Source organism: Rhea americana, unplaced genomic scaffold (assembly GCF_003343005.1).
Source record: "Rhea americana isolate MKP2758 unplaced genomic scaffold, rheAme1 scaffold_558, whole genome shotgun sequence".
Lineage (NCBI taxonomy): Eukaryota > Metazoa > Chordata > Aves > Rheiformes > Rheidae > Rhea > Rhea americana.
The window spans coordinates 90,948-108,117 of NW_028186710.1; the positions used below are offsets into that span (position 1 = coordinate 90,948).

The 17,170-nt window shown below is 36.0% G+C and overlaps 1 protein-coding gene across 1 annotated transcript in view; it reads left to right on the plus strand.

Annotated features, from left to right (window-relative positions):
* RALGAPA2 (Ral GTPase activating protein catalytic subunit alpha 2) overlaps positions 1–17,170 on the plus strand; it is a 111,240-nt gene that overhangs the window by 81,407 nt on the left and 12,663 nt on the right. Inside the window, exons 25-32 of the mRNA XM_085318867.1 lie at positions 3,141–3,269; positions 6,652–6,780; positions 8,031–8,089; positions 10,148–10,256; positions 10,664–10,774; positions 11,131–11,199; positions 11,370–11,507; positions 12,085–12,268. Of these exons, the coding sequence (XP_085174993.1) occupies positions 3,141–3,269; positions 6,652–6,780; positions 8,031–8,089; positions 10,148–10,256; positions 10,664–10,774; positions 11,131–11,199; positions 11,370–11,507; positions 12,085–12,268 (928 nt within the window). The remainder of the gene's footprint in view (positions 1–3,140; positions 3,270–6,651; positions 6,781–8,030; positions 8,090–10,147; positions 10,257–10,663; positions 10,775–11,130; positions 11,200–11,369; positions 11,508–12,084; positions 12,269–17,170) is intronic.

Sequence of the window (17,170 nt, forward strand, 5' to 3'; positions counted from 1 at the left end):
TAGAAATGCTTCCAGAATGAATACTTCCTTTTAAATTTTCATTTTGTGTAATTGCTGAAAGGTTTGGAGCCATAATAAACCAAAATTATTTTACACATTTATCGTTCTAAAGGTCAATTATGAAAGAAGTAAAGAAACAACACTGTACCAAACGAGTAAACCAATTTCTATTGCCATCACCATATGTTTTTCTTATTGCTTGTGTTTTTCCAGTTACTGTGTACATAGTATTCAATTAAAGTGATTCATTTACTAGGCTGTAAGCTGCTGAACACAGTTTACATTTATAGAACAGGGCTTTGAGGGGAAGGAAATAACTTGCCTCTGTTTGAATTACCCGATTTTTGCAGCATCTCTGATAGGACATCTGTTCTCACTTGGTTGCTTTCTCATAAACCTGAAGCATTTGATAAGCTTGCAACACTACTGAATTACTACGTGAAATTTTTTAGTGTTAGCCGTGTTGTGTACCAAAGTGCACTAATTGAGAAATAAGAGAAAATCTGCCAGATTTCATCAGGAGATGCCTGGCAGAGGTGGGATTGCTTTTCCAGTCTCTTCTGGATGGAAAACAGCAGATTCTCAACTGTGTTGATTTAAGTGAAGTCACTAAAGCTCTACCACAAATTCATACTTAAAGGTCTGAGATGGAAAATGGGAGTGGAAACTAAAGGACACAAACCTGCTCTGCTCTTCACAGTTAACTTTATTTGATTATGAGTGCGTTGTATCACTGGAGCCTGTAATCTGTGTGGTGAATTCATAATTTTCAAGCTATGTAACACAAAGGAAAAGTTGAGGATTATTTCATTAGCTTTTCAAAATAAATTTTAAAATCTCTTTTCCTTTCTGAAAAATAGCTTTTGTTTATTTAGTAGTATGTCTTACAGGCAGCAGATAAGGTACATGCAACCAAATTCCTACAGCTCTTGGAATAAAAGTATTGTTACAGATTTTGTTGGATGTTAAAACTTATTTATGCTACACATAATTTCATAGGTATTAATGTGTTAATGTAATGATTTTATAATTACTCTTCTCTTGCTGTTTTCTCAGTGTTTTATAAAATGACCGTAATTAAGAGACCAAAGTGGTACCTATAGTCATCTTGATTTTGTGATTGAGGGCACACTAGCAATCACCTGAAGATACAGCTTCAAATCAAAATAATTCCCCCCCCCCAAATAAATACTTATACAGTCTTTGCAGACACCTGGCAGCCTCACAGGTTTCTGTTTTGGCATAATTTCTTGGATTTTTTTGCCTGTAGTCTCTTGGTGTCAGTGGGTTTCGGAGGCAGTATTTGCGTTTATAAAGAGAACTGAACGTTACTTTGGTATTTAACAGATGGAATTGATGAAACGAGGACAAAGTGAATGTGGTTGTTTTGTAGTAAGGTCTTTGTACGTGCTGCATTCTGTTGGCGYTTAAGCCAAGTTATCACAGGCTTTTTTTATTGTAGCATGTGTCAACAGAGCTGTACTCCCATCTGCTGCGCAGAGTGTGATGCCCAGTTATTCAGAGGCCAAACATCACGGTGCCCGGCTCCGTYGGGAATTACAGGTGTGCGGTGCCGCGCGGAGCCCCGTGCATTAAGCAGACGCTTAATTACGAAAAGGTGGCTCTTTTGTCCTGCTTAGGGCCCGCGTTCACCACCCGCTTTACGAGCTGCTGCATCCATCTGCTCTTTCTTTTTGAATGTTTGCGTTGACTGATATTGACTTTAAAATGTATCAAAGGAAGTGATTAAAACTAGTTTAAACATTAACTTGAGTGGCATTTTAGCTTATTCAGGGAAGTGAAAGCATTATCTGGTACAATGCTAAAATAGAATATTATTTATCTGGTAATATTTGAAATATATAGCCCTGTTTATTTCATGTTACTGTTGTAAATACTTCAGTAGAACAATAAATAGGTTTTGTTCAGCTGTTTAGCAGTGCTTTGAGAAAATACCAACGTAATTAAAGCATATCTGCAAATAGAGAAAAGTGAATTTGTTTTCTCTAGCTTCTGATTTAGAGATTTGAGAATAAAGACACATTCTGGTGCAAGTATTTTTTAACATCATAAAAACAGGGAAGCTATAGATAGCCATGAAAAACTGTTTTCCTTTTCTTTGAAACTTCAAAGAGAAGAAAAATAATTTTGAACTCTATATAGAAATAACTTCATCTAATTCTTCTACAAATATAATATTACAGTTGTGTTATATAGATTTTGTGCCTAACTTGCAACCTACTGAAAGCCTGTGGAAGGGAAATCTTAACTCAAATACAGGAACTTTGTTCTGAAGAGACTGTGAAGAATTGAAAGGCAGAAAGCATTGAAGTTGAAATGTTTTTCTCTTATGATCTGTGTGACAGGGTAATTAGGAGAGCAAAGATGGGGTTAATAGTCTATTCTTACAAATAAAATGCTTCCTCTTTAAAGAAAAAAACATGTATGTTCTTTAATAAATACCTGCTTCCCCAGCACCCCCAAGACTTACCTATATTTACTGTTTAGGAGAAACAGGATTTATAATAGTCTAAGTAACATAGATTTATCTCTGTTTCTGTGCCATATACAATCACTCTTTGCATTTGACATCCATGTATTTCTCAACTAGCCTAGAAAAAAATCYATGTATACTGGAGCAAAAAAACAGCAGTAAGCAGCCTTTTGTAGGTTATTGCCTTGAACTCCCTCAGGAAAAAGTGGACAGTAATTTGTGTTATTTCATTATTTTCATGGCTGCAGAATTTGAATAATGTGCTTTTTAGGTGATACCTCATTTTTGAAGGTGTAACTTCTTCATCTTAAAATTGATTAACAGTTTGCTTTTTGTTTTCCAAAAACATTCAATCTTATTTAACAAGAAAACACTTCCTACTAAATGCACCTGTAGTGGAAAGTGGTCGTTATGTGATAATGAGTTATATAGAGTGCTGTGTGACTATATGAAATGCTACCTGTCACTTCGATTAGTACGGAACTGGTGAGTTACACTGGTAATTACACTATGGCACCACGGAATTACAAAGCTGAATCTTCTCTAGTTTTGTCTTTTGGGTTTTACTTGTTGCTTTACTTTTAGTTTTTTTTTTTTTTTTTTTTTCTTCCTTTCCCTGAAGAGATAACTTCTCTCTCTTTCTCAGGATATCTTAAATACTGTCATAAAGCATTGCCCACCGTGGTTCTTCTTCTTGGGTTTACCTGGCTTTACCATGCTGATAGGAGACTTCATTACAGCTGCGGCCAGAATCCTTAGCACGGATGTGCTGGAGGTGAGTATGACAATGCTCCACATCCAAGCCCCCAGGAGAGCGCACAGTTGCTAACAAGGTTCAGATTTCTCCACTCTAACAGGTGTTGACTCATTAGTGCAATGTGAAACTGGGCTCTCGGGGCAGATACCATGGCAGCTGATGTGTGAAACTGTAGGATAAGGTGACATATTAGTATTGCAAGGGTGTTTCATCAAAAGGCCAAAGTGTGAGAAATAATATCCGCRCTAATATTGCAGTGCATTTACACACTAAAAGCAGGACTTGGATTTCAGAACCTCGTTAGCTTTTTTCAGTAAGTGAATATTAAAAATACGGAGCTTTTTGGTAATACAGTTTCTTACCAAGTAACACTAGTAGAAATATGATTCTAAATCTGTTAAATTAATGAAGGAACAATAAAATAGCAAATTAATGATGGGATACCAAAATAAGAATGAAGATCTGACAGTCCTGGAAAAGAAACAGGAGACCTTTGGTATACATGAAATTTCAGTTCAGGAGGGTGCTTTCTGTCCATCTTGACCCCTGTTTTTACTGCTGTTCTTAAAAGTTTGGATTGCTGTGCTAATGGCCCTGCATAGGCCCACAAACCTCTTGCTATTTCAGCAGAATTGAAATGGTGACTCTAGTTACACTTTTTCATTGTCCCTCAAAGWGTTTACAACCATTATTTTTCTGACATCTGTTTAAAAATCTTATCAGTCAATAAGTTATTGATCCAAAGCTTGCAATGCTAATAAGAAATGAAAACTCAATTTACCATGGAAAGTCTTTTTAAAAAGCCTCTATTTCTCCTACAAATATGAAACTTAGTATACAGCATGTGTTTTCAACATTATCAAAGGTTGTGTAGCAGGAAATGTATTTGTATCTCTTTGCCCTATTGCTCTTAATGCTTTTATTGAAATTGGAATCTCTCTACATGTTTTTATTAGGTATATAGTTCTAGTGCATTATGCCTTCTTTTTGTGTCACGCTATCAACTGTATTGGATTAGCATTCGGAACTCTCACCCACCTTTTCTGTAAGGTGCTCTGATTTTTGGGAGTGTGTATGTTTTTCTTGACATAGAATTGCTGATTGTATAATGGCAGAAGAGACCTTAAAATTGCAGAATATGCTTAAGAAATCTCATATATACCCACTTAGTGTGAACCTTGAACATTCATAAGAGTTCCTACTATTTAAAAAGCTGAAATATCCTCAGGGCTCTGTGCTACCTTTCATGTTTGGACTTGGTGATGGCAAAAATAAAGGAATTAAGAGAAATAGCAACATAAGTAGATGCATAACCAAATAAAGCATCAGCCTCTCTTATTTTCATTCTTCAGGAAAGATAATTCTGATGTGAAAAAGTTGCATAAAGAATTGTGCAGAATGTATTCTCTCACCAGAAATGTTGATTTTCAGACTCTAAAAATTGCATATTATTAAATTAACTGTACAAGTCAAGGTGTAGAAGATGTATGGAGTAAAAAACTTTTTTGAGAAAGAGCTTGACAAAAGTTGAAAAGCAGAAAAGGGGCATTGGGAAGCAAGAAAAGAGCGTTGTAGGCCTTTGCAAGAAAAGAGTTTGGATTTCTTGCGACAGAGTTTGCAATGGAGTAATTTGGGAAGAATGTGATGTGATCAGTTATATGCATGTGTGAGAGACAGAGAGAGAGAAGCGGAACTTTTAAACCTAATTTTTGATGAAGAGGATGGTAAGGGAGAGCTAAAGAGAAGGGAATAGCTGGGAAAGAAATGGCTTATAGTGAGAAACTGTATAAAGCAGCAACAAAGAACTCATTACTGTTGTGATAACACTGCATAAAAGTAGGTAAATACAGAAATGTATCCATTTGCAGCTGGACCTCAAAATACAAACCTCTATAACAGTGTGTGTTCTCAGTAAAGTAGATAACTAAGTAAAGGTAARCATTTAGTAAACAAATGCCATAATTTGCAAGGATGTATATTACAGATTTTTCATGTATAATTTAAAAATATTTTTGAGGTTACTGTGATGCTCTTAACCTGTTTAGTCATTTAGTTTGGGCATATACATGGAGTTCTGTTTTATTATTATTATTTGAAATTTTTATGCATACAGTGATTATACATCTATTTTTCAAACAATTTCTACACAGAAAGCTTAAATTCTAAACTTCTATCCTAAATGAACATATGAATGCATGAAATAATGTAAATTACCCCAAAACAACATTAAGCAGTTTCAGCACTCTCTTCTGAATTTTGGACTCTGTAACTGTTTAGAAAGGTTTAATTCCATATCACTTTCCATTTTTCTAGTTGTTCGCATTTTACAGTTAATAAAATGGAATGCTTTGATTTGTAATATATATAGTGTGCATCTATAGGTATTGGACTCATGCAAAAGGGCTGTTAACATCATACTTCATCAGCGTAGCTGACTTTCTGGAATCTTCTTTGCCACTAAGTTCAAAAGCAGGCCTGAGGTCTATCAGTAACAGAAATTACTACGTTAATAAAAAGATAAATGTCATTATGTCAGCTCAGCAAATAGAGCTGCTGATTCCTGATTTCAGTAAGTATACTTGAAGTGAAAGCAAGTTCTGTGAATAAACACAAAACTGATAAACTACAAAAATATTTTTAAGAACTTCCTTATAGAGCACTGATTTATGTCTGTAGTTTGGACGTAATGAAAATAATGACCTTCCAGTGAGAAACAATGATCTGATTTCCACCTTTAATTGTGATCATACAGTCTGTGTCTATGTTGTGGGGCGAGACATTTCAAGGTACGGCTCAGAGACTTCGTCATCTAGTCATCCGTATCAGGGGACCTGTTTGAACACACTGTAGCTTCCCTGCTTATCTGTCCACTGAGTTTCTTTCAAAAGAAAATCCAAACGCAAAGGGAGATGATGTACATCCAGGTCTCACCCTGTCATGCAGACGGAGCACAGCAGAGGTGCGCGGGGAGGACTCAGGCTTGCCGGGCGCACTGCCAAGCTATAGCCTGCCCAGCTACAGAAATACCCTTGTCTGATACTCACGTCAGGCTAGGGACTCCTAATAACGTCTAAGTGGAAATGAGAGAAATGAAGAAGATAGTGTAGATACCAGGAAATCAGATAATTGCACTAAAATGCATAAGTAGTGTCTAATTGGTACTGAAGGAAGAGCTTTGTGTAAGGTACGTAGCCAGAAAAAGAGTAAAATAACACTGCAACAAAAAACATGGACAGAATAAGTGCTTACAAGACACTACTGTAATATTTCTTCCACTGGAGTTTTAAAGGAAAGAAGGTATTGGGCACAGATGATAATTTCCACCAGCTCACAACTCAAGATGTTATTTTTATAGTTTCATAAAGGAAAAATTTCTTTTGCTGTACTTTTTCTTTTCTAGGCACCCCGAACAGAAGCTCATACCATCCTTGGTTCTCTTGTTTGTTTTCCAAATATCTACCAAGAAATCCCACTACTGCAGCTCGTTTCAGAAGCTGGTGAGATCATCGCAGGAACTGCGGATGTAAAAGTAAAGGCACATTTTCTTAGTAAATCCTTATTTAGCCTAACATTTTTACAATTAAATCATTTTATTTTTACTATACACATTTTGTTAAAAATAAATTCCTCCTTCTCCTGGAACCCCACAAGCGCACACGTTATACATACTTATTTGATAAGCATTGCTTTGCTTAAAATGCACCATAAAATTAACAAAGCTTAGATAGTGCAAATTACATTTTATTTTCAAGGAGAGTGAACTGGCTACAATCAATGCTATGTTTTCAGCCAGATGCCTGTCAGTTCAATTCATTAAATGTGGTTGGTGTTATTATTTGAAGTGTCTATTCATTGTATCTGTGTGTAATACTGACTGGCTTGTCCTATAAGAGACATGGGGTGTGCGTAAAGGGAAATATTTTTGCCTTACTGATATTACAATAATTTGTGGAGAAAATCCCGTTATTAGACACAGTCAGCTTACTTGAATGTTTTTTCCGTGGAGAATTTACTTCATTGGGGCACCGTGAGACATTAGTTGTACAATTAGATGTAAACCTTTGTAATTTAATGATATTCACAATAATAATCTTGGAGAGAAACAAACAAACGAAAAAAACACACAAAACCCATCTACAACATCCCTTGCAGTTAAAACCTGTCCTAGTGGTCGCCCTAGCACCAGTGCCACTTGCTCTTTGATAAACTTGAGATACCATACTAATCCCCAGCAGAAAATCAGATAAAGCTGTGGAGGAATCTCTGAAAGTATCATGCAACTTTAAAACTTAAAAAAGAAGAGAATGCAAACCATTTAATACTGTCCACTCTATTTCTTGTTTTCTTAACTAACTACAAGTGAAGTCACAGGGAGAGTTAATGGAAGTGCATTAAAACACTCTAGACTTAGAACTAGTGTTGTTTCTGGAGCAGAATGTAGGCGGAATTTTACAAAATGTAGCTTGCTTAAAAGTTAAACACCATATTTTGAATTATCAAATGCTGAATATTCGTAGTTGTTAAATATCTTATCAGCTCTGAAAAGGAATTGATTTCAATCATGGTGCCTGTGTGTGATTTTAGGTCAACTATGTTTATCTACAAGCATCAAAATATTTTAACTGTAATCAGAAAATAATTCTCCTTTGACAATGTAAAATTGACATGTAGTAAAAATACTTTGGGAAAAGTTTATTTCACTTGTAACTGTGTCAAAATTAAACATTTATAAAATACATGTGAAAAAGGTCGTTATTCTGATTTATTTTATTGTTTTAGTGTTACCTCATAAATATTTTATTGAAGAATGCTACAGAGGAGCCAAGTGAAGCTGCAAGGTAAAATACTGAGTAAAAGAAAACAATCTGGAGTGCTAAGATGGCAAATAAAAATATAAATAACTTATTGTAAAAATACTGCTTTTTCTTTCTGGAATCCATGAGCTTGGAAAGGTATTAAGATCAATATGTTAGATGACCCTGTTACTGGGTTTATTTAAGTCTATTGCTAGCTGCTTAGAGATAAGGTAGATTGAACTTTGTATTCAGGAAATGTGCTGTGTTTTAGCATTGTAATTATTCCATCAACGTGTAACAAACTTCTCAAGCAAAAAAGAATTTTTTGATTGTCATAAAAAAGAAAAACTAGGACTTAATCTTACTCTGTCACAATACTGGCAAATTTGAAGTAGGGCATTATCCTTTACATGGACCTCAGGTCCTTTTAATATTATTCTTTGGCCTATGTTTAATAAAGTACAAAATTTTATATGAGGTTTCGATGCGGGGGAGGTGTCTCTGCAATCTTTCAAATGCATTTCTCTARTTAAAAGAGCGAATTTGGATGGCAGGTAATCTCAGAAACGTAAGGCAAACAATAAAGACTGGGTATTTTTGTCATGTCCCCTTGTCTATAAAATGCCCTTACTTATATCCTGAGTCTTTTCCAGTAGATATGTTAATCGGATCTAATTTTTAAATATTTAGAAATGTTTGTATTTTTACAAGCTTTCAGTTTGCGATGCTGTTTAARTAACTGGGGGTCAGCAGGTGTGCAGAGGGTTGTCTCTGCAGCGTAGTGGCGCACCGAGCAGCACCCCACGGGCCAGCGGAGACCCAAGCTGATAAGGACGCGCGGCCAGTGAATGCGTGCGCGTGGCTCCCCTCAAAATCGTCAGGCCTCTACTTCTGTTCCTAATGATTCTCGGGTTAGCGGAGAGCAGGGTACTTGAACGTGTCTTGCAGGCGTATCTGTGGTTAGTCATAGGGCTTTACAGAAGATACTACAATCCAGTAGGTGAAAGGTTCCCTTTACTCTGCTTCTTCAAAGGAGTCAAAGTGAAAAGAAGGCTTAATACTTTTAAATAACAAGTACTGCATTTATCTCCTGAATTAAAAAAGAAACCAATCCCCAAAAGGTAAATAACCTTCTTTTCCCCTATGGATATCCACCTTGAACAGCTAAAGGCAGCAAGAATTTTGCCATTGATTTTTTCTTTTTCCTAATGACAACAGGATAAAATATAATAAATTTTAACGTAACGTAGAGTTTATTCACAAATGACACTTTTCTTTGCAGTCTGTTGCATCTGAACAGCACTTCCTTAGTGTTTTTGTCTGAGTGCATTCAAAGATGACTTGAAAATGGGAGTTTTTTTCACTAAATGTTTTTCTGCGGTTATAGAGCAAAGTTGTTACTATTATCTTGTGTTTTAAACCACTTTAGCCCTGTTTAAATGAGTTGCACTCTGTGCACTAAAGATGTAACAGCTGCCCTGTCACGTAACTTGAAAGAGGAGAAAAGAGAGCACTTCTTTGTGCATTTCTTTGAACTCTGAGAATTTCATAAAATAGGTATTTCTCAAAAGTTATATACAGAAATAATTTCCCTGCTTTGTATACTTTTTTTTTTTTCCTTTGCAGGAGTTGTTTATATTTTCCCTGATTTCAAGGGGTGTCCTTGTTTGTAAATCCCTTCCTCCCACCTTGCAAGCTCATCGTTTGAGGGGCAGTGCTAAGGGAGAGGAGGCAGAGAGCTGTGGCATCAAGGGCGCTTTTTCATAGTCTACCCCCTTGGCAAGAAACTTGTGCAGAGGAGCAGAGAAGAGGAAGGATGTTGCAGGGAGGATGTGCAGTGGTTAAAAGTTTTTGACACTTCCAAAATTCTGCTGTAATTAAATTTACTCAAAGTTGAAAGAAATTACATCTTTGGTGTTCTGGGCCAGTTGACTCGTTTCTGACAACTTTTCTGGTTGATTAATGGTCAATGAGAAATTGCCTCTGAGATTCTTTGTCCTCTGAAGGAGTGGTTATTATCTTCCAAAGTATAAATTCAGAAAACAATGATATACTGCGGAAGACCTGCTAACAAAAATATTTTTTCTTTTTTAAAAAAAGGTGCATAGCCATTTGTGGCCTTGGAGTTTGGATATGTGAAGAACTAACACAGTGTACAAACCATCCTCAAGTGAAGGAAGCAATAAATGTCATAGGTGTGACGCTAAAGGTATTACTATGATGCTGTGTATAATTAATAAATGCTGTGTAAAGAATGCTATTTTTGAAATATTCGCTAACTATTTATTTATTTCACTTGAAAGCAGAATGAACATCCAGTTTAGTTTCTTGATTGGCAGAATTCTTCAGTGTGGCTAAGGTGGCACGTTATATAAAAATCGAAGATCTTTACAGAGTAGTGTGCGGTTATGTACTTAACTCTTACCGCAATAAAACAAATTAGGATTACACAGATAGCATCAAGTTTGCTGTTTCCTTTTGCTGGCCATGTGATTTYGCAACATTAAGATTTTTATATAGTTTGTATGGATGCAAAATAATTTAGGTTGTAGAAAAACTAAATGTGTTATATATGGGTATTGTCTTTTGTTTTTAATCACCTTTTTTCTCTTCTAGTTTTCTAATAAACTGGTAGCTCAGGTAGCCTGTGATGTTCTTCAGCTGCTAGTTTCCTATTGGGAAAAGCTTCAGAAGTATGAATCCTCTCTACCCAGGAAGATTACCGAAGTATGTCAATTTCTTTAAAATATTTTCATGGAAGTTCTGTGAGAAGCTGTGATAATTCCTTGTTCAGCATGAGCTCACAGTTACAAAAGATAAACATTTTTCTTCTGTATTTATTGTTAAATTAATTATTTGCTACAGTCCTAGGACAGGCATGCTTTTCTCATTTGTACTGATACATTTCCAAAATGGTTAGTGAAGCTCTCGGGTTGGCTTGGACATTGATTACCAGGGTAGTTAGATGCCTTTAAGAGAGTTTAACAGTTTTTGTATCATGGTCAACTGAAGTTTATGCTCTGTCTTTATAGCAAAAGAAGTTAAATGTCTTTCTGGAATTTTGTTTGTTTATTTTCATGTAGATCCTTGTGGCCACTATTGCATTTCTTTTACCAAGTGCTGAATATTCCTCTGTGGAAGCAGATAAAAAGGTATGTGACTTAAAAGACCAATACCTGTTGTTTGTTTCTGCTCTTTGAACTAGTTACTAAATGAAATRGCTTAGTCCGTGTCTTCGGTTTAAGCTTTCAAATTCGCACCTTAAGATTTCAGTGAATGTGATAGATTCTACCTAAACATTGTATTACATGTCTCTGTTTAGTTTATAGTTTCATTGTTACTTTGCTTGTTGGATTGGTGTATGGCATTACCAATGAAAATGTTACTAGAGCCAGTGTCTGCTGGTGTTCTTGAAGACCAACATACCTCCAAAGCACCGTTACTGGATTATATTTATAGAGTGAGTATGAAGAATGAACACATTTTATTATTTAATTTATGATAAGTCTAGCTGTTTTAAGATGTGCATTTCTTAGATCTTGTTAAGGAACAGAAGCATTTTTAGGAAGCTATAGAGAGTTGTGGGCATTGAATTCTCAGAATTTAGGTAAGAGGCCTACACATGAGAAGTTAAGAATTTAATATGTTAAGCGTATAATGGAAGATAAGAATAATGCGAAGAGTCTTTAAAAAGGAAGAAAAGCAGTTGTTCAATGAGGTGGAGATGTGGAACACAGAGGAGGGTGAAAAGAGAAAAGTAATGTGCTCAGAACAAGTCAGGAAAATAATCTTTGCAGAAATATTTGATTTGCTTGGAGTGGAATGAGATGAGGTTTGATCAGTTAAAGCACAAAATGCATCCCAAGGGCGAGTGTTATTTTGAAATATATTGAACTTAGAGATAAATGTTACTTGTAGCATGTGCTGGCTTTCACAGTTTAAAATTTTGGTGGGTCACTGATCATTGACTGTGTTTAGATTGGTACTTTGATGTGCCTTTCATTACTTTTTCAGTTATCATGTACTTCTACTCATAGGTTTTGCACTGTTGTGTTAATGGTTCCACTACTTACACTCAGCAAAGCCATTATGTACTGAGTCTCGCAGATCTCTCGTCTAGTGATTATGATCCGTTTTTGCCACTGGGGAACGTCAGGAATTCTGAGCCCGCCCAGTGCCATTCTTCTGTGGATTTGGGCAACCTACTCACTGTTGCAGAGGGTAAGAAACTTCACAAAGAAAGCATGAGATCTGGCATGTCAACATTTGGCTGCTAGGAAATAAAAGTTGCTAAGTAACTTCTCTTGCTTGAAAATGTGCTTGTTGTTACTGCACATAATTAACAATTATTCCTGGAAAATTGGGGTGGGAGGGAAAGGGAAATAGTTAAAAAATTTTCTTGGTCAGAGATGCAAGTTATAGAGATATATATACCAAATTTAGAGGGGAAACCTGTAAGTTACCAGAAATTATAAATGTTTCTTGAGGCACTACTTTAATGATTTTGTATAAATTAGGATAAAAATAAGCTATACAAGATATTAATGAATCTTTCATTTTCTGTCAGGGAAATTACAACAAAAAAGACTATTTAGAAGATATTGTGCTGTTGCGTGTGCTACAGAGAATATTGATGTAGTGAATTAAGGGCAAAGAATATTTATTTTCAAGTGTCTGTAGCTCAAAGAGTAAGAATGGACTTTTCTCCCTATATAAAAATTAATTCTATTATATTCCATGTGAAAAGTTCTATTTGTAGTATTAGAATAATGAATTTTGTATGTACTTGTTAAGCTAATCATTCCTGCTTAATGAATTACCAAAGAAAAGGTGATTTTTTTTTCTAGTCTGTTCTGGAGTAAATTGCAACAAAAGTCTGAGATTACATAAACTCAAATCTGTATGAAGAACTAAAATCTGAGATCTACATGGTTTGCAGAGTCCTGCTACTATCCAAAGATTTTGCTGCTTGATAAAGCAACCGAAACACTTCTTAAAGTCATTACTATATACAGAAAATGTGTTTTGGAATTATTTAGCTTATAAAGATATCAATACAAAATGGAATTGGTAATTTAATCAGTTGAACTTAATGCGGTGTAAGAATTCAGTCCACAAAAATAAATACAATTTTTAAGAATCTGAACAAGAACAATTATTTTTTCTTCAGTAATCAGCTCTTTCCAGTGATCATGTATAAAAATTAACCTGGACATGATAATCATTTTTCCTGCTTTTCCCAATGCATGCAGTACTCGATATCTAAACATATACTATTTTTCCTTTTTATTTACTATTTTTTTCCTAAAATGCTGTTTTTAAATGTTGATCAGTGTGAAGTAACTTTCAAAGAGCCCTATTTATTGATACTCAGTTTTTGTTGGCATTTGCTCGTTATTCTGACATTAAATTATATCAAATTCTATGATAGAGGAAACCTTGGTATTGATAACTTCTTTTTTTCTTTGTCTTGTGAATTGCTGTATTTTTTTGTTTGGTTTGTTTTTCTAATGAATTTCAGTTGCCACTATAATAAAATACTAGAATTTATTGCCAACATTGCTCTTTTGGATAACACTATGAGGAACACCATGGTGCTTTATAGTGAGACAGTTGTCCAAAGATAGAGTAGACCGAAAAGCCATTTTTGTTTGTGTTATTATTTATAATTCAGTATATAGAATTGTTTCAACAAATGAGATGAACCCCAAATCAAATGTATTCCAGAAATGTGCAGCTGCTCTTTCTGCATCTTTTAGTAGAGATGACTTCATTGTCATAGTTCATATGTTGTGAGTGAATTGAAACAGAAGCGTAGGATTTGGACCAAATTCTGCAGCTGTTTAAATATGTTGTTCCTGTTGCTTTCAGATAGGATTGTGAGGAGGTAAGGGCAAAATCTGAACTTACAACCGAGATCTTAAGCTAAATACAAGAAGGAGCAAGAGACAGATCAGAGAACTGATGTATGGGCAGCTGAAACAGAGAATCCAGGATGCAGGATGCAGACCCCGTCAAGGAAAGCCAGTTTGGAACAGAAGCCTTTTCTACAGGGCTCTTTTAGATAAAAACCCCCATGAAGGTATTAGTGAAATGAAGTTTCCAGGTGTGAGGTGTGTAGCTGCCACTATGTGTCAAAGTAAAAAGAGATTATTTAGCTCTAGGTACATCATGTCACTTACTTTAAAATCCTCTTAAAAGGAGGATTAAAACCTCCACATATGTAGGGTAATTGTGGTTTATCTTAGGGAACATCTTACTTTCTAACACTTTTTAAAGACAGCCTTCGAAACAAAGGCCATTCAGTAATGAGGTCCGTACTTTTTAAATAATTTAATATATTAGTATGCATAAATATATTTTTAAAGAAGAAGCAAAAATATTGATGCAATATGAAGAAGTGCAGGCTAATGTTGGACCTGCAGTGATGCTTTGAAATAGTATTTTCTGTGGTACTGTACCATTATTCAGCCCTACGTCTTGTTTTCTTTTTTTGTACATGTACTTTTAATTTTAACAGAAAGGTTAGAAACATTAAGACCTATTCTACACAGATTTCTTGTTGAGTGGGTACATTTTGTGAAAAGCAGAAAGATAAAGGTACGTGTCAGATACATTTGTCATTTTAGGTAGAACAAGCTGTTTCTCATCTTGGCTTATATTAGTGCCCTACAGATTCTTTGTTTTGCTTGTTTTCAAGAAAGATTAATTCAAACTGGAGCAGGCACAAAGATACGCTACTAGAGGATTCAGGAAAAGCCTGGAGAGCCTTTTTTATTAGAGGAGATTAAAAAAGTTTGGCTTTCAATGTCTAGCAATATGAAGCCTGAAAAGGGATATATCTGCCATTTCAAAATATGATAGAAATTAAAAAAAACAAGGAAAGAGGAAGAAAAAAGAATGGGTGCAAACTGAATCTGAGTGAAGCCTACTGTAGCAGTATAACTCTAGAGTAACGTTCCAGTAGGAGAAACGGAGGCAAAATGTAGCTGGGAGCACAATCAGTTTATGAAAGTCATCGTAATACGTTTGCCTGTGACGTGAAGAGAATGTCTTCTGTGGATCCAGAAAGTCTCTTCTTGCCTGTTACAATTAATTTAACCATGCTAGGGTTTTCAAATGGCTGCTAAGGACCACCGAGAGCTTCAGTTGCGGCTCTCCATGTCCGTATACCCTTCCATCTCTTGTGAGCCTTGCTGCAGTTAGGACAGTGGAAATACTGTGCTTTAGAAACAGCGTAGACCGACAGACAAAACTATAGCGACACCAGGCATTATATACAGAACCTGTATTACAATACCGTATGTACATTTTCATATTGTATTAAAGCAGCAAGAAGAAAACAGAGAACTTAATTATCCGAACCCGTTGCCTCACAGAATTAGTAACGCGCTGTGCAAAAACCTAACAGCATTGCTCGGAGTGCCAGGTTTCACGCGCGCGGTTGTTTAGCTGTTTCTAGTTTTGGTCATGCTTCTGCTTAAAAGTCATTAAACAGTATTTTGAGCTTTTTCTTTTGTCGTGAGATGTGAAGCGTGTTTTAGAAGTCCGACTGTTCTCACAAACCTGGTTCAACTGAATTTTACAGGCATTTGTATCCTATTATAATGTAGAGCTTGAAACTGAAGTATTTCAGGTGCTTATGCACCACCGAAGTAATTAAGTCTTCAAAAAAGATATTTGTTTTACTTTACAGATAACAAGAATACACTGTCTTCTAATTTTATATCAAGTATGTCGCCTTTATTAAATAGGTTTTAAATTAAAAAAGGTGACTCAAAAGAATCCCAGAAAACAACTGCAGAAATAAAATGTCACAGCAAGTGATGCCGGGGATCTTTGGTATGGCAGTTATATGAGGAAATAATCCCTATTTTTCTGCCTGCTACACCTCAAAATCTGTTCTTGGAGTGAAGCTAAGGTTTGGTGCGTAACGTAAAGTTTTAGAGAGCTAGACAAGAGAAGGAGGCGTCTTGCACGAGGGCATTCAGCGCTTGGTGTTGCCTTGAGGACGAAGCACAGAAGCAGAGCGTGGCACGAAGCTGCAAGTCCCTCCTGCCCGGAGCCAGCAGCTGGCTGAAACCCTTCCCAGCGTGCAAAGAAAGACGTCTCCGAAAAGTTGAGGTTCTTAATGGCTTGCTGCGAGCAAGAGCCTAACCATCGTAGCAAGGGCGTCAAAATGCAACCTGCGTTTTTTATCGGGGGATGCAAAACATTCTTTTGTTTAGACATACAAAATAATTATTTTCAAAATGTAAACTATATGTTTTATGAGATAGCATTCCCAGATATTAACAAAAAAAGTTTGTAATCTCTGAAGTTACAAAGTAACTAATGCACTGCCTAAGTAGCGATCGAGCACAGAGAGCACTGTTGGCGTGCGTTAACAATATATCGTGTTTTGTTTCTTGAACGTTGCTCCTTTTGCATGTCCTCCTATGTTGATATAACTGATCGAAGTGACTGCTACGTCTTTCCAGAGATAGGAATGCAGCTTGGGAGAGCTGATGAAGCAGTGCTTGTCAGGACTTGCACATGCCTGTCCCTGTAGCGCCCGTGTTTGGGGATAGAGCACAAAAAAGCTGCGTGGCTCTGCAGTTATCTTAGTTTCTTTTGCTAGGTTTGCTGACTAGTCCTTCAGGGAGGGCAAAGGAACATTTCATAGCTTCGGAAAGAATGAGGAAAATAAGAAGGTTGTGTTCTAAAGTCATCTAATGCCAGTCCACTGTACTGATTGAAAGGGACAGGTTTAAAATGTGTATTGCACTTTGCATGAATCTTTTTTATACACCTTTTAGAGAGAGAGAGAGAGAGAGAGAGAGAGAGAGTTTCTTAAACAACCATTTTTCTCTTTAAGACCCGTGGTTAAGCTTTCTCTTTTGGGAGGGATGGGCTGGGTATGATTATTGTATCTTCATGAGCAATCCTTTGCGGGTTTATAACTAACTAAAGCAGCATTGCACTGCTGACAGAGCAGTCAGGGTCAGAAACTGATACTGCTTACCAGCATGCCACTGTAAGCTAAATTTCAAAGGACGTGTGTTAAAATAAAATACATGAAAAGAAAAAATGTATTGGAAAAATACTGTAAATTGTTTCTCGAAGAGGAGCAATTTGAAAGAA